The 22,012-nt window shown below is 42.8% G+C and overlaps 1 protein-coding gene across 3 annotated transcripts in view; it reads left to right on the top strand.

The window, feature by feature from the left end:
* MKNK1 (MAPK interacting serine/threonine kinase 1) overlaps positions 1-22,012 on the top strand; it is a 193,556-nt gene that overhangs the window by 8,335 nt on the left and 163,209 nt on the right. For 2 of the 3 annotated variants that reach the window (XM_030207029.1, XM_030207027.1), the window contains exons 2-3: positions 20,018-20,109; positions 20,991-21,089. In XM_030207029.1, the coding sequence (XP_030062889.1) occupies positions 20,094-20,109; positions 20,991-21,089 (115 nt within the window). In that variant the 5' untranslated portion in view covers positions 20,018-20,093. Of the gene's footprint in view, positions 1-20,017; positions 20,110-20,958; positions 21,090-22,012 lie in introns of all 3 variants that reach the window. The other variant, XM_030207028.1, reaches the window with a different exon arrangement.

Raw genomic sequence — 22,012 nt, 5'->3', positions numbered from 1 at the left:
TCCCTTTAATACATTGTCCAACAAAAGGCAGTGTATATCTGTATTGCTCTTTACAGTGGTACCACACCGAGTATAATTAGATTGTAAGCTCTGTCGAGCAGGGACTGTCTCTTCATGTTCAAGTGTACAGCTCTGCGTACATCCAGTAGCGCTATAGAAATGATAGTAGTAGTCTTTAGGATTCCGGAATCTTGCTATTCTTTGGGTTCCGGAATGTTGCTACTCTTAGGATTCTGCACAGAATCTTGCTACCCTTTGTCCTTATCCCTTATTTGTCCTGTTTGTCTGTCCTAAGCTCTGAAATGATTAGTAGTAGTAGTATTGTCTACAATTTTGTTACCTTTTAGCTCCCCCCCCCCCCCCCCCCATGCTATACACTTAATGCCAATCCTATAACAGCAATCTTGGTGCAGAAGACTGGCGTATGATGGGATTGGTCTGCCCTTTTTTTTTTTTTTTTTTTACATGTCCGATGGTAGGCGCTTAACTGCACCAAGTGACATATGGAACTTAATTTTACTATAAACTATTGCCCGGATTCTATAAAGGTTGCACAAACTTCCATTTGCAAAATTGCACGCTACCCTGAGATGCGCATGCCAACTAAATTAGCTAATGAGCTAATTAGCACCAATCGGGTGCCAACAATTGGGATTTCATGTGCATCTTAAGTACTATACTATAATGGCATGCGGCTCAAAAGGGGGTGTGACCATGGTGCATGGGCAGGTCATGGACTTTCATTAAACACGTGCGCGTATTGCTGAATGCCAGGATTTACACCAGGTTTCGGTTGGTCTAAATCTTACACCCAAAGTTTGTCATGGCAATTGTCTGTAAGTGTAACAGTGCTTAACTCGGAGAGCTGTTTATAGACTAGCGCTTGTCATCCACCTGGGGCTACCCCATGGCCACTTAGAGGGTCAATGTGAGGCAGCTAAGAAAGCAAATAGAATGTTAGGAATTATTAGGAAAGGAATGGAAAACAAAAATGAGAATGTTATAATGCCTTTGTATTGCTTCATGGTGCGACCACACCTTGACTACTGTGCACAATTCTGGTTACCACATCTCAAAGATATAGTGGAATTAGAAAAGGTACAGAGAAGGGCACTGAAAATGGTAAAGGGGATGGGACAACTTCCCCATGAGGAAAGGCCAAAGTGACTAGGGCTCTTCAGCTTGGAAAAGACTGTTGAGTGGAGTGGAACAGGTTAGATGTGACTCGCTTATTTACTCTTTTTCCAAAATTACTATGACTAGGGACCATGTAAACAAGCTGCTAAGTAAATTTGAAACGAATCTGAGAAAATATTTCTTCACTCAACTAGCAATTAAACTGTGGAATTGGTTGCCAGAGAATGTAAAAGCAGTTACCTTAGCAGGGTTTAAAAAAAGTTTGGATAATTTTCTAAAAAAAAAAAAAGTCCATAAGCCTTAGATGGACTTGGGAAAATCCCCAACATATTCTAGGATAAGCAGAATAAAATCTGTTTTGCTGTTCCTGGATCTTGCCAGGTACTAGTGACCTAGATTGGCTACCGTTGTAAATGGGATGCTGGGCTTCATGGTCTGGCCCAGTATGATGATGCTTATGTTCATCTCCCTGTAAGTTGTTTCACTTTCATATCCTGCCACTAAGATGACTGTTCTGGGCTCTGATTAGCCTGGAGTTTGAAATTACCCAGCAGACGCTGGCTGTTACTTCCAGCCTAGGAGAAGAGAGAGAGATCTCTCTGCTGAAGCTCTGTGAGCAGATATGTCCTAATCTTCCCAGGTCAGCAGTTAATGTTCTGGCATCTCTGATCCAGCTGTTTTTTTTTTTTCAGAATAAAGAGGTCCTCCTTATATTTTATAGGTTGGACATTTCATATTTGTCCTTACATTTGATAGTGAAGGGCTATCGTATAGCCCCTGAAGCAGCCCTGTTGGGCGAAACACGGCCTGTGTCGGGCTGTTTGTGTGTATACATATTGTGCAATTTGGTTCCTATTAATAAACTCTCTTGCTTGTTAACATAGTAACATAGTAGATGACGGCAGAAAAAGACCTGCACGGTCCATCTAGTCTGCCCACGATAAACTCATATGTGTATACCTTACCTTGATTTGTACCTGTCTTTTTCAGGGCACAGACCGTATAAGTCTGTCCAGCAGTATTTCCCGCCTCCCAACCACCAGTCCCGTCTCCCATCACCGGCTCTGGCACAGACCCCGTATAAGTCTGCCCTCCCCTATCCTAGCCTCTCAACCACCAACCCCTCTTCCCCCCGCCACGATCTGCTCTGTTCATTTTCCAACTAAGATGTCTGCAGTCATCAGTCTTGCCTTTAACCTTTTTAAAGCTCTTGGCAGTCCCAGGTCAGTTTTGCGTTCTTGCTTGCTAGATATTCTGTGATCCAATTAACTTTAAACAAAAAAGACTCATCTTTCTGTGTATGATAATTCATTAGACCTCACAAATCAAGCAGAGATGGCTTGCTTTGAATATTGTGCCAATGTTGATTACTGGGTACTCAGTGCATAATTTCCATATCCATAAAATTTTAGTAATTTAGTTTTTGGGCCATTTAATTATCTGAATGTCCTGATATCCGTATAATGGTGGCTCAGGTTAATGGAGGAGAAAAAATGGTGCCCCTGACCTGCTTAGCAGTGATTCAGCTCCTAAACAGATAATTCCTTATAGTTTGTTGGCTAAATAGCAGCAGTACTGAACTTATCCTCTGACTGTGACAGCTGCAAAGATGGCTGTGTTTGTGTTTTCATAGGTGGCATTATTAGAAATGCCAGTCAAGTTTATACCATAGCTTATGCTTGTTCCCATTCTTCTGGAGGCTGGGATAAAGTTAGCTTAACTCGCTTAGACTGGGCTGGTGTAGTTCCATAACTTGTTAGGTTAAGTTTCTTCATTGCTGACCCAGGAGTACAATTCCTCGAGTATTTTTTGAAGGGGGGGGGAGGGAGTGGCACAGGAGCATTAACTGGGGGGGGGGGGGGGGGTCTGTATGGCCAGGACTTTCATACACTTGCTGTTCCCCCCACTCTACAAAACTCTGTATACACTTGCCTCCTGGGTTGAGGACCACCTCCTTGTCTTACCATGTCTTAAAACTGGTGCCAGTTCAGCTGATGTCTGTGATCTTAACTGACCCACTGTCATTTCAAAACGTCTATGGGGAAGATCAATAGCTCTCCTAGAAAAGTGAAAATCCACTATTTCTGGGATAAGCAGTATAAAATGTTTTGTACATTTTTGGGATCTTGCCGGGTATCTGTGACCTGGATTGGCCACTGTTGGAAGCAGGATGCTGGACTCGATGGACCTTTGGTCTTTCCCAGTATGGCAATACTTATGTACTTGTGAATTATACTGGGAGATTGTAGGGTTGGCTTAGTTTCTATGTGTCCCGGGGCAAAAGGCCCTCTGCTGGGGGAGGAGGGGTGATCGTAGAGCAGACCAGAACTATGTTTTTAACCTGCATTTCTGCAGTGTGGAAATATGCATTCTCAAGTTGTGGTCTTGAACTCCAAAGCAATAATGTCGGTTTAATTTTGCAATTTACATTTTGTTTTACTTGGCCATTCTTGACAAGGTATAAATGTAAGTTTTATTTATATATATATATATATATATATATATATATATATATATGTGTGTGTGTGTATATATATGTATATCAAACATATAAACGGCGAATGACCGAACTCGCTCGCAAATGCGCAGTAAAGACCCTCTCTGTCCCGCCCCTGCGTCAATATGTGATGACGGGGGCGGGACAGAGAGGGTCTCTACTGCGCAAGGGGAGGGACGAAACCGCCGTCGCTACCGCTTCCCCCCCCCCAGGGTCGCCGCTGCCGCCACCCACTCTCCACCTGGGCCGGGCATTCGCTCCTCTATAGAAACAGCGCGGGAACGGAGCACACAGCTCAGCTGACCTGCCGTTGGCCTTCCTTCCCTGCCTGTGGGCGAGGGTGGGACACAGGCAGAGAAGGACGGCAGCTCATCTGAGCTGTGTGCTGCGTTCCCACGCTGTTTCAATAGCGAAGCGAGGGCCCGGGTGGAGGGGAGGCGTAGCGGTGACCTCGGAGGGGCAGCGGCGGGGCGGGGGGGCCTTTCAACCCCCCCGTCCTATACTAGCCCGTTTTTACAGGCTCAACGGTTAGTATATATGTAGAGCAACAAAAACACAGTTAGAGCTGTTTGCTGATAGGAATAAATTATTTTGCTACAGATAAAGCACAGATGGTGTCTGTCAATAAGCATAGCACCTTTGCTATGAACAAAAATACCAGTGAACCATGCTATGCCTATTGGGAAGGATTACCAACGTTAAATAACCTGATACCCCAAAGAGGACATAGAAAAAAAGGCCATGAAAATGCAACTGCCTTAAAAACCATAGCTAATATTTGGGGGGGGGGGGGGGGTAAAATATCAAATATGCAAAAAGAGATAAACCAAATGAGTAAAAAAAATAATAATTGAATAAGAAATCTGGTGTGTGTGTGTAGAACAGGGAAGGGAAGAAAATTGAATTTGGGGGGGGGGGGGGGGAGGAAGGGAAGGAAGAGAAACTGCATCCTTCATGGAAGGTCCCCTGATAATTAAAAAAAAAAAAACGAGCATCTGCCTACAAATTCAGTAGAACATGCTGTCCTGTAGCGCATGCCTTGAGTTGTGTTGGGATTATATCTGCAGTAGAACTGATCGATAGCTAGGATTCTGTAGTATGTTATGAGCAACAGATGGCAGCTATAATCAGTGGCTCTGATCCTGCTTGCTTTTCATGTGGAGTGAATTGTTTAGTTGTTGCAATTGAGTTTTTGTGTGTTCCTTATGCCTTGGGAATTCCATTTCTAAGGTCAGATTGACCAACTAATTAGGAAGGAATGTAAATTTTGGTTTACTGAAGCATTTCATTGGTTTTATTCCCTTGCTGTTTTTCTTTATTCTTTATTTCAGTCATTTAGAACTTAAAATATTTTTATGATACTGTACCTTGCCCAGAGCCTTTAGGTGAATATTAAACAGGTACTTCTCAAATTTTAACACATCTGTCTGATTTAACCACAAACTTTACCCCTTCTTTACAAAGCTGCACGGCAATGCCGACAGTCGATTTTTCTTTGAATGGTCTGTGTCGGCATTACTGCATAAAAAATCTCAAAAAGCCAGAGTACAGTCTTATGGAGACATGTGAAAGGATTGACCACCGAAAACTCTGAAGGAGAGGTTCTTGAGTGTTAACTCACCCAAGCGAAGCGAGACTACCAAGTAGATTCCACCTCCTAAGGGTGGACAAGTTTCTTGATCATTGAACATCTCCAAAAGATTTTTAATTTTCACATGAGCAAACCAAAACCAGTGCTCTCATTTAAATGGTGATAACCCTACACCTAAGGGAAAATATAAGTATTTAGTTACAAGGTGAATCCTGCCACATTCTCCATCAACCTCATGTACACAATTCACAACACTCACTAGCTCAATCTTGCCACTATTTTTCAATTCTAGGATTGTAAGTATTCAGGTGTAAATCATAGGAGAAGAGCTCAATACTCTCTTCGAGTCTAATCTAATTTGTTCTAAACGTTATCAGAGCTCTTTTAGAGATACTTGAATAACATGTCCACTTGTTCTCATATACTATTATGCTAATACACTCTTATGTTATAGGTAACTTTCATACATGAGTGCAAATTTATAACTAATCCCTAAACAAGCAACTGACCTCCAAGCTTTTTCAAATGTATTTGCAGATATGACGACGTAATATACACTCCTAGACCAAAATATTTGCACTCTATGCGTGCCAAACTCTTATATTATTTTTCAGTAGCTTAAACAATAAACTGATGCACTTAATCTTGCTGGATGTATGCACCGCACCCCGACCAGTTACAACTCTTTCAGCGTCTTTTGGCAGCACAGCGGTTCAGTGTTACAATATCTCGATGTCTCAGCACTGCTCGACGTGACTCAGTGAGCTGCCTTCTTTAGCAGTCATAACGAGTTCTTCTCTGCAGGGTTTCGGTAAATCTTCAGGAACTCGGCATGTTAGATGCTAAAGGTTCACAGAACAAGAGAAAAGAAAAGTGCCCCTATTCTGATAGTGCATGACTCTCTAGAAGCAAAGGCTTTTTATGTTCCCTGGCAGGAAATGTCATCACGTATCAATTGCGTATAGACTTTTTCAAAAGGTAATGCAGAGCACCATACTATGAAATCTCCTAAGTCCGTAAATTAATTACAACAGATTATAACAAATGTAAATAATAATCAGAAATGAATAAATAAAATGAAACGAAATATACTTTTAGTACCAAAAGACAAGCATACTTTTTCATGAAGGAAAAACCCACCGACCCTTCCACTTGTCAAATATTACGGTAAATAAAGAAAAAAAATCAGATGTGTTCCATTCAATGAATTAGGAACTATTGTGTCCAACTCAAAGATCCAAAATTGTTCTTTTTTTTTTTTTTTTTTTTTGTTTTGTTTAAAAATACTTTGTCCATATCTCCTCCCCTGACAGAGCACATGACCTGATCATTGACAAGCCATTTGAGTTGTACAAATTGATGGTTCTCCTCTATACAGTGTGTCACCAAAGGGGGGCAGTTAATACCTGCTTGTGAAATCTGCTTTTACGATCCATCAAGCGGGTCTTTACCTGTCTTTGGTACGTCCCACATACCATTTCTGACAAGGACATATGGTGACATATCACATACATAGATAGGCTCGCATGTGGTATTGGTCCTATGATTGTAACTTTTGCTGATTCTCTTAGGGTGGCGCCATTGGGAACCTTCAATTGTTTGTGCACAGAACTGACAATGGCCACACTCTGTATGTCCTAATGGCACGTGTTGAGGAGGAATAGATGTACATTGAACAGAGCGTACCAATTTGTCTTGCAAATTTTGTCCTCTGTGATATGCTGTGCAGGGGCGGCGTTGAAAAACTGGATGGAATGAAAGAACATCCCAATGATGGTTAATAGTTTGTGCTATTTGAGGGGCAAGATCAGTGTATGTCAAGGCACATACAAATTTATCTATTGTTTCTTCTGGCTTGTCCAATAATAGTAATGGACTTTGGGCAAACCATGCTCGTTTGTAAGTGCAATATATGCTCCGGTCTGGATATCCCCTTTCTTTTAAGCGTCCAAATAAATGTGCAGCTTGTTGTCAATGTCTCATCCGATGAACAAATGTGATGTAAACGCAAGAACTGTCCCACAGGTAGACAGTCTTTCATACGAGAAGGATGATGACTGTTATACTGGTGAAGAGTTGCGGTCTGTAGTTTTCTGAAACACCGTCATAGCTCTCTTCTCTCCTGTTTATACAGTAGAGTATCAAAAAATGATATACTTTCATAACTACATTGCATGGTGAACTTAAGATTTTTATCAAGGGAATTCAACCATGCTATAAATTTCTGAAGAGAATGTTGAGATGATGTCATTTAAAGAAAATGTCATCAATAAAACGATGCCAAATCCTAATATATTGGAGCCACTCTGAAATATATAGATGAGTTTCTTCAAAAGTACTCGCATACAAATTCGCTATGCTTGGGGCCGCTGCTGTACCCATAGCGACTCCGTGTATTTGAGCATATGTGAATTCAAACAAAATAATTCAAGAGAGTCATTTTTGCCAAGTGCATCAAAAAAGTAGTCACTCGAACTGAAGTAGATCTTTGCACTAATGTTCTATGCACAATATCCAATGCTGCAGCCTGAGGGATGTTCAAATACAAAGATTCAACCTCAAGGGTCACAAAAATCATTTCTGATGTTATGGACCCTACTTGTGTCAAATCTCGTAGGAAATGAGAAGTGTCCTTTAATATATGATCTTGCAGAGGTAACAAGTGGTTGTAAGTAAGTCCAAAAAACGAGACAAAGGTTCTAGCACAGTATCTCTCTAAGGGACACTATAGGATGCCCAGTAGGATTTTCAAGGCTTTTATGTACCTTAGGAATGTTGTAGAATACAGGTATCTTCGGATTTTTAAAGAGAGATCTCGCTTCCACTTTCATAATAATACCCTCCCGAGACTGCAGATTGAATAATTTCTGTTATTTCTTTTATTAGTGTAGGAGTCGGGTTATGGTCCAAAGCTAAATAGTATGTGGTATCTGCTAGTTGTCTCATGACTTCCCTATGATATTGACTGAAGTACTACTACTACTTAGCATTTCTATAGCGCTGCTAGGGTTACGCAGCGCTGTACAAGTTTAGCATGGGGAAGGACAGTCCCTGCTCAAGAGAGCTTACAATCTAATTATAAGCTATGTAGTCAGTGGAGGTGACATGAATGGGGAAGGTGGTTAGGCGCCAAAAGCAAGGGAGAAGAGATGGGCTTTGAGTAAGGACTTGAAGATGGGCAGGGAGGGCGCATGGCGTATGGGCTCGGGAAGTCTGTTCCAGGCATAAGGTGATGCGAGGCAGAAGGGGCGGAGTCTGGAGTTAGCGGTGGTAGAGAAGTCTTGAACAACCACAGACCCTCCTTTATCTGCTGGGTGTATCACAATGGCAAAATTGAAAGCGAGTTGCTAAACTGCTTTATGTTCTTTCTTTGAAAAATTAACAAATGTTTTTGTTCTTGTTAAAGGACAGGTCTGGGCTTGTTCCAAACCTTCTACATCTCTAAGGACTAAAGCCTTAAAGGTAGAAATGTATGAGTCCATTGGGCCCGGAGGGGCCCACAATGATTTTGGACGAACTATGGTACTATTGATGGTGTTAAAACCCTCTTCTGGGCTACCCTGTTAAGAAAAATACAACCACACTTGAAGATTACAAAAAATCGTGCCAGCTCTACTCTAGCGTTAAATTTATGATGGAAATTGGTTGGAACAAAAGACAGTCCATAGTTTTAACACCTGAAGCTGAATGGGAGAGAGATTTACTGATGACAAATTAATCACATTTGATGACCTTGTACTCCGGACCGCGTCACTGGTCCTGCCCAATATTGTTGTGGGATGAACTGTTGTGCCCGTCTGCGTTGTCCTCTGTTGCACTGACTGCCTCCCCGATTTCCTCGTTAAACGTTGCCCTGCAGGGGTAGAGCTAGTACTTTCGTCCGAACTGAACAAATGTTCTCTAATGGCCGTAGTAGCTGAACTCGTTGCTGTGGAAGGGGCTTGCATGTTAATATTTGTCGGGTCACATAACTTAATGTGGAAACTTTTTCTTCCTGAGGGAACTATTTCGCACCCTAATACAATCAATGGTACTAAGCTGTGCAGACTACTGCAACGGAATCTATGCGGGATGCAAAGAACAACTTGCAAAGAAACTCCAGGTTTCTCAAAATATAGCAGCCAGGCCGATATTTGGTAATTCACGATTCGAAAGAGGCAAACCCCTCAGAAAAACTGCACTGGCTTCCAATCAAAGAACATATCTTCAAAATCTGCACCCTGGTCCACAAAATTATCTACGGCCAAGTCCCAGGATACATGACAGACCTCATAGACCTATCAATCGGAAACATAACCAGATCATCTCGAACATTCCTAAACCTCCACTACCCAAACTGCAAAGGACTTAAACACAAAGCAACCTATGCATCTAGCTTCTATATAAGCACTCAACTATGGAACACACTGCCCAAAGCTGTGAAAACAACCTACGACTACCTAAACTTCAGGAAATCACTAAAAACCAACCTGTTCAAAAAGGCATACCCTACCGACCCAACATAAATGCCTACACTCTGCAAGACAGCAAAACCAAAGCTCGTAGTGGACACTATATAACCTTTCCTCTCTTCGATTCCCCATTGTACCTGAAACACATGTACCTCTATTCAACCACAACATCACCTTGTATTTGTTTGTCTACCGGACTTGGAGCTTCTTTAACATCTAATCTTACAAAAAGGCTTCTGTGAAGAAGCTTATTTACCACGGCACAGAATCTTCCATTGAGAAGCAGTGACTTTAGTCCATTCACCCAAAGGGCAGAGATCCTTCAGTATCTAGGCTCAAAGCGCATCTGCTTCTGGAACACCTGCAGAGGCTGCTTGTATAAACTCCAGTTAAAGAACTGATGAAGTGTAAGCAGGCCAGCACACTCGCATACCAATAAAAGGAGACGCTTAAACACAATCTGAACATCAGCCCAGTGCCATTATCTTCTGTGGATCTGCCTGACACAGTGAAAGACTGTTTAGCATAGACCATTGCTCTGTATAATGGCCTACACCTGTTACCACTGGTATTGGTCATAGCAACAGATGAATCTTCCTCTTCATCTCTGCTGCCTGAGCATTCCTGTTCTGTTGTGCAAAAGATGTTCAGATGGGCTGTCTGAGAAATGCACCTGGAGATTCCTCTTTAACATAACCAACAGCCCATTCTTCTGGTCCTAGTTTGACAGAGAAACCTGATCAGATTGCTCAGTCTGAAGACAACAGCAATGAGATACAAATGCCCTCATCCCCCTTCCTCCATCTTCTCTGGGCTTTGGTCTTAATATGGGTGGCCTGGATCTTTTTGATATTCAACTACCTTCTATAGAATGTGAGGAGGAAAGACCTACAGGAATTCGTCGTCTCATCACAGAGGAATGAATCTCCACCAGCGCCATGCCAGCTCCGTATGGTTAAGTACATGCATACAATTTCTCACTTGTTCTTTCTACACAAGCTCAGCAGTGGCTAGCTTCCATTCTGGCACAGGCTGATGAATGTGGTAGATGCCTTCAAAACCTCGGCGTGTCACCATTTTTACAGTTGTCAGACAATTTTGTATGGAGACCTCTTTGGAGAGTGAAAGAAATGGGGAACATGATTAAAGACAATTATTTAACACTTTAACATCTATCAGCAGTTCAACCTTCCCCCATCGGCCACTCTGCCAGGGCACTTTCAACCAATACGTACAAGATTCAGTTGCTTCTAAAGTAAGACGAAGGGAGAGAACGTGGCCAAAGCATGTGATTCCTGCCCAACCAAAACAGCCCTTTTTTTGAGTGGGGGAGTAGCCTAGTGATTGTTACATTTGTACACCGCACTTTCCCACTCATGGCAGGCTCAATGTGGCTTACATGGGGCAATGGAGGGTTAAGTGACTTGCCCAGAGTCACAAGGAGCTGCCTGTGCCTGAAGTGGGAATCCAACTCAGTTCCTCAGGACCAAAGTCCACCACCCTAACCACTAGGCCACTCCTCCACTGTTGCTACTATTTGAGATTCTACATGGAATGTTGCTATTCCACTAGTAGAAGTTGGCCCTTGCAGATCACCAATGTGGCCGCGCAGCCTTCTACATGGAATGTTGCTAGTGGAATAGCAACATTCCATGTAGAATCTCCAATAGTAGCAACATTCCATGTAGAATCTCCAATAGTATCTATTTTATTTTTGTTACATTTGTACCCTGCGCTTTCCCACTCATGGCAGGCTCAATGCGGCTTACATGGGGCAATGGAGGGTTAAGTGACTTGGCCAGAGTCACAAGGAGCTGCCTGTGCCTGAAGTGGGAATCAAACTCAGTTCCTCAGGACCAAAGTCCACCACCCTAACCCACTAGGCCACTCCTCCACTCCACTAGTGGTTAGTGCAGCAGGCTTTGATCCTGGTAAACCGGGGATTCCTGGTAAACTGCAGCTCCTTCTGTATATGATATGTAAACTGCTTTGATTGTAACCACAGAAAGCTGGTATATTGAATCCTGTTCCCTTTCCATATTCTTTTCAATATTTTGTCATTACAAAGCATTCATCCTGCCCTGCCTGTGGGAGGTAGTTCAGTTATTCTGTCAGCTTGGTAGAACACCAGACACTTGTCCTTTCCTTTATCTGGGAGGAGTTTCATGTCTGATTCAGCAGCCATCTTTTGTATAAACTTCTTCATCCACCAAACCAACTTCAATCTACTTTTCCAAGCCAGAGCCACAGAACCTGTCCTATCACATAAGAGTTGAGGGCTTTTCTCAAGATGCTTCCTCATTCCAAAAGGACAGGTTTATGCCCCATTCTTGAAAGCAATCAACGAAATAACTATCTTTTGAAAATCTCTGAAGACATTCTTCTTCAACAAGGCCTACAATGAGAACCTATTGCCTCACTAAGTCACCTCAACAATCAACTCAATCAGGAACACCCACCGTCTATAACTACCCTAATCACTCTCTTCCCTTCCTTAATTGCCTCACATTACGAACTGTATCTGATATCCTGAAATGACAGTTAACAAATCTATGTAAGCCACATTGAGCCTGCAAATAGGTGGGGGAATGTGGGATACAAATGCAATAAAATAAATAAATAAAAAAATGACCTGAGCAGTCCATCCAGTCTGCCCAACAGTCACGCTCATTATCAATTTATTTTTTTTTATTTTTGTTACATTTGTACCCCGCGCTTTCCCACTCATGGCAGGCTCAATGCAGCTTACATGGGGCAATGGAGGGTTAAGTGACTTGCCCAGAGTCACAAGGAGCTGCCTGTGCCTGAAGTGGGAATCAAACTCAGTTCCTCAGGACCAAAGTCCACCATCCTAACCACTAGGCCACTCTTCCACTCATGATTAAATCAACAATGAATGTGATTATCACCAAATCTTTCTTTGGTGTTTCTGGGACATAGTCCACCCAACTCTGTTCTTATGTTCCACCTACTGGAGTTGCTGCCTAAGCCCACTCCAGCCTATCTGAATATGTCTTGTCATTTGTGGTGCCCAGACTATTAAAGTCTGCCTGGCACTGTCCTCGGTTCCAGTTACTGAAGTTGCCATTGAGAAGCCCTTTCCATACTATGTTTTATACCATCTATTTTCTAAATAGTTCCTCTGTGTTCATCCCATTCCTTTTTGAATTTTGTCACAGTTGTTCTCTATCATCTCCCTCTGGAGGGCATTCCAGGTATCAACCACTCTCTCCATGAAACAGAATTTTTCCTGATATCTTAGTGCACTGTATGCATACCATGTTCCAGTAAGTAGCCTTCTGATTTAATTGCAGCTGGTTGCCCTTTTTATAAAAGGCTTAGTTCATATAAAGCCTCTGTTACTGAAGTCCCCTGCCTCGCGACCTAAATTTAGTTCTTGATTTGAGCATCTAGATAAAGCTTCTCAAGTTACTAATTTGGAAAGTGGTCTTAATAGCTTTCACTTCAGCTAGGAGAGGTGACAAACTTCAGGCATTAGTAATGTATGAGCCATATACCCAATTCCATCATAACATAGAAACAGAGTGACTGGTTAGCATGCTTTTATGTGGCTATCTGGCCATTTTCAGCAGCCTAGTGCCATTGAAAATGATTAGCGCTGAAGTGGAAGCAGGCTATGTTGGGGGCATTTCAGGGGTCACTCATCTATATTTAATGTTTACATGTGTGTGTGCAGTTTTTTTTCTATTGTTTTTTCTCTTTTTAGACTAGCCGTTAAGCCCGTAAAAACGAGCGAGATTTCCAGCTACCCTCCTCACCGCTGCCGATCCCTCCCCCATCCGTGCCTGGCCCCCTGCACTGACCTGACAGTGCCTCTCACCTCCGTGTGAAAGCGCTGCAGGCAGCAGCAGATCGCTCTGCTGCTGTCTGCAGTGCTTCCATACGGAGGTGAGAGGCGCTGTCAGGTCAGTGCAGGGGGCCCGATGCGGAGGAGGGCAGGAGCGGCGGCAGGTATGGGGGGGGGGAAGGGTGGAGGTTGGTGCGCACGATGTTCGTTTCCAGGCGGCAGCATCCGACAGTGACTCCAACTCCGTTTCCCTCTCTGTTCCGCCCTCTGACGTCATCACGTCTTGACGCGAGGGCGGGACGGAGAGGGAAGTCTCTACTGCGCATTTGCAGGTGAGTCGGTCACTTGCCATTTATATGTTTGATATTAAAGTTTACACCAATGACTTTCTTTTAATTCCTGTGAATAAGGATCATGCAATTAAATTGTAACCTGTATTTTCTGTTAGAGCATTATAGCTCAACATGGTTTCAGTTTAACAAGACTAAATTGCTTTGGTTGGATCACCCTTTGGTTCGATCGCTGACTGGCTTAGTTCCAGATGTTATGCCATTAACTAATGACCTGTCTTTGAAGGTTGAACAGATTTCAGAAGTCCTGGGCTTTATTCTACACACCACTCTTCTGAACTTTTTTTTTTTTTTTTGATGAAAAGCATTTTTCTGTTTTTGTGCAGGCTTTTTTATTTATTTTTTTTTTTTAACCTCATTTGGATTACTATAAATAGCCTTTATTCATCTTGTAGTTAAATTACGTTGTACGTTCCAAATTGTACAGAATACCACCAGTAAACTTGTATTTCAAATTTGCTATAGCCACTTTGACTCTGATAAGCCTTCATTGGCTCCCTTTGCATCTTTATTTTGTTTTTGTTAAATTAGCCTGCGTAGTATTTAAACTGGTTCTACCCCTGAATATTTTCTTGATATCTTTCCATTCAGAGCTGACCAGCCTTATTTAGCACATAAATAGGACCGCATAAATAGCTGTCCTTTCTTTATGCACTAGCCCATGGCCAGTTAAGTCTGAATAATGATACAGCTTAAAAACAAAAGCCAAATTCAGCGCTGAAGCTCGCACAGGACCCAGCATTGAATTTCCGATTTTAGTGCCAGCAGCGGACAAAGTTGTCCATCGCTGGCTGAGTATTGGGGGGGGAGAAAGTATAGCAGACCACATGGCCCACAAGCCTTCCCAACTGTACTGTCTATCCCTTCCTCTTAGGGTGAGACAGGCATATAAGATCTCTTGAATTTTAGGTAGTCTTTATCTCCACTTCCACCGGGAGACCTTTCTGCGCATCCACCGCCCTTTCCTTAGATTACTCCTGAAGTCTGTCCCCTCTTCACCTTCATCCTATGCCACCTCGTTCCAGAACTTCCTTTCAAGATTTACCTGTGCTTTTGACACAGAAGTATTTAAATCTCTATCATATCTCCCTTCTCTGGACTTTCAAAGCATAAGTATTGAGATCTTTGTTCCATATGTTTTATATTGATGAACACTGACGTTTTTTTTTTTTTTTTAGTAGCTGCCCTCTGGATGAACTCCTTCTAATCTATTCCTGGCATTTCTAACCTTCTAATTTCCCTTAGGAATCATAGCGAGTAACAAGAACATCAATTACATAGTGAGATGTCAGACATGAAAATATCTCTCAATGTTTTCAAAAGCTTCCTAAATAATGCATAATCTATAATTTCACAAAAATGTGAAGGAATGCCATATGACTGATATAAAACAGTGGAGGAGTGGCCTAGTGGTTAGGGTGGTGGACTTTGGTCCTGAGGAACTGAGTTTGATTCCCACTTCAGGCACAGGCAGCTCCTTGTGACTCTGGGCAAGTCATTTAACCCTCCATTGCCCCATGTAAGCCGCATTGAGCCTGCCATGAGTGGGAAAGCGCAGGGTACAAATGTAACAAAAAGAAAATAGATACTATTGGAGATTCTACATGGAATGTTGCTATTCCACTAGCCACATTCCATGTACAAGGCTGCGCAGGCTTCTGTTTCTGTGTCAGACTCGCAGAAGCAGAAGCCTGCGCGGCCACATTGGTGATCTGCAAGGGCCGACTTCTACATGGAATGTTGCTAGTGGAATAGCAACATTCCATGTAGAATCTCAAATAGTAGCAACAGTGGAGGAGTGGCCTAGTGGTTAGGGTGGTGGACTTTGGTCCTGAGGAACTGAGTTCAATTCCCACTTCAGGCACAGGCAGTTCCTTGTGACTCTGGGCAAGTCACTTAACCCTCCATTGCCCCATGTAAGCCGCAGTGAGCCTGCCATGAGTGGGAAAGCGCAGGGTACAAATGTAACAAAAATAAATGAGCTATCAAAATACCACTTAGATCGAATCTTAACTGCAGGAAAAGCTAGATTTAATGCATAACATTTACGCATAGAAAGTAATGAAGTAGGATATGAAATTAAAGAAACATGATCAGCTGAACAGGAACCTTAGAAAAATCTTACGGACCAAGCAGACCAACATATTCAGTCCTCAAGTTGACTAGTAACCAGTGCAGTTCCCTAAGCAATGGTGGTGTTACACGATCAAACTTTCTTGCTAAAAATTAAAGCACAATGCTGCAACATTTGAAGCCTTTTGGATATATCTGATTGATCCCTGCATACAAAGAGTTGAAGTAATCCAACTGCGACAAGATGGTTGCCTGAACAAGCAGTTTAAATTGTGCTGGGAAAAATGAGGAACGTATAGCTCTAAGCCATCTCACCTTTTACGTAAATTATTAACTTTGATTCTTGAATGTTAATTGTATATCTAGAGTGAAACCTAATACTCTTGATGATCTTTTGAAAGCCAAACTCTTTTGAAAGCCAAACTCACCCCAGTTTTAAGGGTCAAATTTTGTGGAATTCTAGTCAGTTATGAAAATAATAACCTAGTTTTGCTATATTTAACACTAATTTGCAGAAGCCCATTTTTGAGTTCTGAAAGTAGTCTGAAATAGTGGTCTGAAAATCTAATATTTCAGTAGAGAGTGGTAACAAAATAAAAATATCTACATAGGAAGCTACATAAAAAGAATGAAGAACTTAAAAAATTTCCTAATGAACTCATAAAAACATTGAACAACTAGTAAAACAGGCCCGTTTCTGACACACATGAAACGGGCGCTAGCAAGGTTTTTCTCGGAGTGTGTATGTTTGTGTGAGAGTGACTGTATGTGAGAGAGAGAGTGAGACCGCTGGGTGTGAGCATCTCCTTTGTCTCCTGCCGCCCCCCTCCAGCCACCCAGCGATTCTCCTAGCTCCCGTTTACCTCCGTCGAAGTGGCTGTGTCTTTGAAAGCCCTGCTCATCTGTAGCCTTCCCTTCGACTTTGTTCCCTCCGTCGAAGTGGCCACGTCTTTGTCCCGCCTGCTGACGTCATTTCCTCTTTCCGCGAGGGCAGGACTCTGAGGGAATGAAGTTGAAGGGAAGGCTATAGACGTTGAGGTTGTGCCTCGTATCCTGTGGTTGGTCAGTGTTGTTTGTGATGAACCCAGAAATACGTGATGTCAATTCGGGAGATGGATACATCATTAGAGGCAGCACGAATTCTTCAACCTTTCACTGCCACGGAGTCAGCTTCAGAACGTTGGAGGTGCTTTTTATTATATAGGATAAGGGCAAAATAAGGGAGCCCTCAAGGCACTCCAAATACAGAGCTCCATGATTTAGACAGTTTCCTATTCTTTCTCACACTGTATTGTCTCTCTTTTCAAGGAAACCCTTAAAACTATTCCAAAGCAGTGCCAGTCAAGCCCAAATCACTCAACCTAGTTAGTAATAACAGATCAACGGCATCAAAAGCGCCCAAGATGTCAAATTGTAATAGAACTGAGGGGATGTTTGACTAAGCAAGTTCTTAACCTTTAGTAACCAAATTCACTGGTAATGCCTCGGTACTGTGCCTTGCTCTAAATCCAAATTGGGACTCATGAAGACAATCTATATCGTACTGTAGTTTTGTAGCTAATAATTCTACTAATTTAGCAAATCAAGGGATACTGGCGCCTGGTCGAAAACGAGCTTTTGGTCAAATTAGTATTGCCAGACTTGGGAATTGGAGTCAAAACTGTGCTACCAGAATCCCAAGGAAATGTTCCTTCTGCCAATACATTTACTAACTGTGTTATCCAAGTTGTGTGGGGAGAGGGGGTGCTTTTCTTAGCAAATATGAAGGTCAGTGATCAAGCATACAAAACTTGCCAGCGAACCTTTGTTTTTAATAATTAAGGTTCCACCTCTCTTGAAGTAACTGCAGTAAATTCAGATCAAACAAGATCTACTTCGGTCCCAATTTCATAACAAATTGTCATATCTAATGTTAGGACCTGTATGTAATAATGTAGTTCTTATATTTATCTTAAAAAAAAAAAAAATCTAGCCAACTCCTCAACTGAAGGTTGTAATTCTTCAAATGTTTGAGTTAAAAATAGTTCGTAAGAGATCTAAAGATTTTAAATGTTTTGTAGTGTATTCTGATCTTCTTAGCCTCAGTTGCTGCAGCTTTATAAGTTATCTTTCTCCATCCTGTTTAATGTGAAGATGGTCTCCAGAATTGCACACAGTACTCTAAATGAGGTTGCATGAGACTTTTATATAGAGGCACCATCAACTCTTTCCTGCTGGCCATTCCTCTCCCTATGCTGTCAAGCTTTCCGCTTGTTAGGCCACCTTAAGGTTATCATGGTATGATTAACTCGTCCTGCTCTTTCCTGCACAGAAGTATGGCCTCCTCCTCCTTTACCTCTCCCTTAGGATTATGCAGGCCAAATGCATGACCCTGCAATTTTTTTAGTGTTAAATCTTAGCTGCCAAATTCTTCACCATTCTTTAGACTTCACTAGAACCATCTTCAGGTTTTCCATACCATTAGACTTTGAAATCATCTGCAGAGAGACGAACCTTACCAGACAGCCATTAAAACAAATTTTTGTAAGCGATATTGCAGAACTTGACCAAGAACTGATCTTGTGGCACACCACTGGTAACATACCTTTCCTCTGAGTTCTTACAGTGCACATACTCACTCATGGTCTGCTAGGTCCCTCCCTTCTGACATGTAGGAGGGAGTGGGATGTAGCAGGTCTTGAGGGTGTGTTGGAATGCTGAAAGGGTCCTCATGGCAGCTTTTAAAAGGCTTTCCTGCAGCTGTTTTTGCCTCCCCCCCCTGACTTTTTTTTTTTTTGGGGGGGGGGGCTCCTGTGTTGGTGGTGAGGTAGTCTGGGCAGTAGCAGGAAGATACCAGATGCTAAAGGGGGAGATTACTAACCTTCATTAATAAATCCTTTGGAGTGGAGGAGTACCCTAATGGTTAGGGCAGTGGGCTGAGAACCTGGGGAACTAGAGTTGATTCCCACTGCAGATCTTTGTAACTCTGGGCTAGCCACAACACTCCATTGTCCCAGGTACAAAAACTTGTACTTTATTTATTTATCTAAATCTATATTTTGTCTAATCCCCTTTATACTCTAGATTGGTGATCTTCACTAATTCATAAGTCAGGGCTACTTTGAATCCAAATGAGCTGAAGGAGAGCACCAACTATCTCCCCTTACCAGTATATAGCAATGACATCCCCCCACCCTCACCAGCCTTCCATCAGACTTTGTATTGTGTGTATCCTCAAGGAGGTGGGCATTTCCAAATCCATCCTTTGTCCATTGAGAAATATCTGGTCTCTAAGCATGTGGCTCTTCTCCTATCCACGTTTCCCTTTCTGTTGTGAGCTTGTGTAGAGAGGCAGAGCATGGCAGAAAAGCTAGAATAAGGGCTACCCCAGAGGCAATGGGCTCTAACCTTTTACTTAGAGCTGTATCCTTGAAAGTCAACTCAACTCGGTTTCTTTTGATACCAGTTACGAAAAACTCTGGCAAATGGGTTAGCCTCTCGTGTACAAGCAGCTATTTCTCTGGGCTCTAAATCAAGTCTCATCAAATTGGAGCTATTGCAACTCGAAAACTTTTTAAACTTATCTGTCAATATTAGATGCGAGGCAGCTAGTCCTCTTAATACTTGACTTCACGGGATGGTTTAGTGCTACTGGACAGTGTCCTTCTGAAACAGCAACTCTTAAATTTGACACACTGGGCTGCTCCAGAGGCTTAGACAATTCAGTAGCCCTAAGCTTGGGAGTCACTTGTGTGTGTGACTTAGTCCTTTGGTGCTTTATATCACTTGTGTGTGTGACTTAGTCCTTTGGTGCTTTATGACACTTGTCTACAGAAGACACTTGTTAAAACAGGGAAGCAAACTTGTTTTAAAAAAAATAGAAATATATTGCTTACCTGTTAGGTGTCTTTTTGTAGACAATTGATAAAACACCGAAGGTCTAGGAGAAGTGTTTGTCTTGGTGCTGTTGAATGTCACCTACGAGTGCCTTATCATTCCAGTTATCTAAGCAAAACGTGTTACAGGTGAGCACCATTGCCAAGTGTGTACATCCTTCTCCCTCCACGTTCTCTAAAACTTGTGTTTTTCAGATCCCCTGTTCTAGAGAACGCTTTTGTTTTTTTGTTACAGGCAGAACACTTCCATTCCACAAGCCTTGTGATTAAGAACCAGCATCCTTTCCAGTGAAACCTTTTCTGAAAAATTAATGCAGCATAGACCAGGTACTTGTCCTAAAAGAATTAAACATGTGCCCTAAAATTGAACGTTCAGTCACTGTTGACATTTCTATCGATTTGTGACCATGTCAGAATCAATTGCAGCTTTTTATTTAGCTTCACAACATTTGAGATTGAAGTGTAGTATTTTAAAATCTGTGCCTTGTTAGTGCTTACTGGTTTGACATGTCTGGCAGTGGAAGAAATCTCATGCAAAAGCATGTTGTAGACAGTAGACTTTGGATGATATTCTTGTGAAGACACCTGTTGTCATGTTTTTATTCCCTACCTACCCCCCCCCCCCCCCCCCCCCCCCCAAGTTGTCTGCCCTCTATATCACTACCAAGCAATTGACGGCTCTACAGGAAAACCAGATCTGGCCATTTCACTGTATAGAGGGCAATCTCTCCATGTCTGATTGCTGCATAAGCTAATCTCTGATCACTTGATGAATCTTTCCATGCTGCATTTACCCCATTTGATGCTTGATGTACTCTTCTAATCAGGTCTGTTATAGTAGGATTGCATAAAGAGAGTAACCTGGATTGTAACTTTTAAAGAGAAGGAACCTTTTTACCTCAGGGTTTCTTTAAATAAATTCAAGTATTATCCAGTAACTGCTTTTTCAGAAAACTGTCTCACCCCCCCCCCACCACTCCCCATGGTGCCATCTCTAAGAGCATTTGGGTTGCCAGACATCATTCCATTAACTAAGTTACTCAGGGGAGCCACTTTCTAATTTGGGGTAATGGTAGGAGTTTAAGGTATGCTTCAGTCTTAAGCCATTAGTGACTTGATTAAATGCAATCACTGCGTCTCTTAAATGTTTAATTCATTGCAATTAATTTCTTACAGGGGCTTTCTTGTAATCTTTGTTTCTCTGACAGAGATGGTCATTACCCAGTCACTTGTGACTGAAGACAGTAATAAGAAGAAAAAGAAAAAACGGAAAACCAGAGCTACAGATAACTTTGGGAAATTTGAAGGTTGGTAGTTCCAAATTAAAATTTGGTCTTGCTTACGTTTCTGTATCTTAGTTTCTGATTCAGAATGAGCCAGCCTACAGCTGACTGTAGTACGTTAGTTGTCAGTTTGAACTTTGACTAAAAAAAACACCAGGTACAATTGGCAGTATGTAGATACTAATAAAGCATTCCTTGGGGGGGGGGGGGGGGGAGTGAGAAGCATCTCCACTCTCCCCTCTTTATGCTATCATTCAGGGCTGCCGAGAGGGGGGGACAGGGGGGACAAAATTCCCGGGGCCTGGGCCTCCAAGGGGGGCCCGGCGCCGCAGTCCTACCCGCCACCGGGCCCCTTCCACCCGAACCCCCGCCTGCAGAAGTGCTGTCTTCTGCCTCCGGCACAGAAGTCCTGCAGAGTACAGCGAAGATCAGCTGAGAGGAGTGCGTCTGTGTGGCGGGGGTTCGGGTGGAAGGGGCCCGGCCCGATGGCGGAGGTGGGTGGGACTGTGGCGCCGGGCCCCGCTCGGGGGGGGAGGGGGGGTGGCGACAACCTGGGGGGTGGCAGTGGGGGCTGGGTACAGGGGGTGGCCTGGGCCCGCCCCAGTCTCTCGGCGGGCCTGCTGTCATTCCAGCCTGTATGTAGTGATTTGTAAGCTCTCATAGGCTGAATGTGGATGACCTACCCTGATGATGGGAGGCTAGTTAGGGTCCTTCTTGAAAAACCAGGCGGAGGGCAGACTACCATGGTAGCTGTCTACAGCATCAGGCTTGGGGGTAGGGGGAGGGAAGCAGCAGTGCCGGGGAAACTCTTTTAAAAGCCATGGACAACAGCAGGCCTTTCAGATCTGGCACCTATGCAAGGCCTGCTAGGTCCCTCCTCTGACAGTATGTAGGAGGGGGTGAGATACTGAAGGGCCAACCTCACAGCAGCTTTTAAAGGACTTCTT

This window comes from Microcaecilia unicolor, chromosome 6 (assembly GCF_901765095.1).
Source record: "Microcaecilia unicolor chromosome 6, aMicUni1.1, whole genome shotgun sequence".
In the NCBI taxonomy this organism is placed as follows: domain Eukaryota; kingdom Metazoa; phylum Chordata; class Amphibia; order Gymnophiona; family Siphonopidae; genus Microcaecilia; species Microcaecilia unicolor.
Note: the sequence above shows the minus strand (reverse complement) of the source record. Positions and strands in the feature narration are given on the sequence as shown.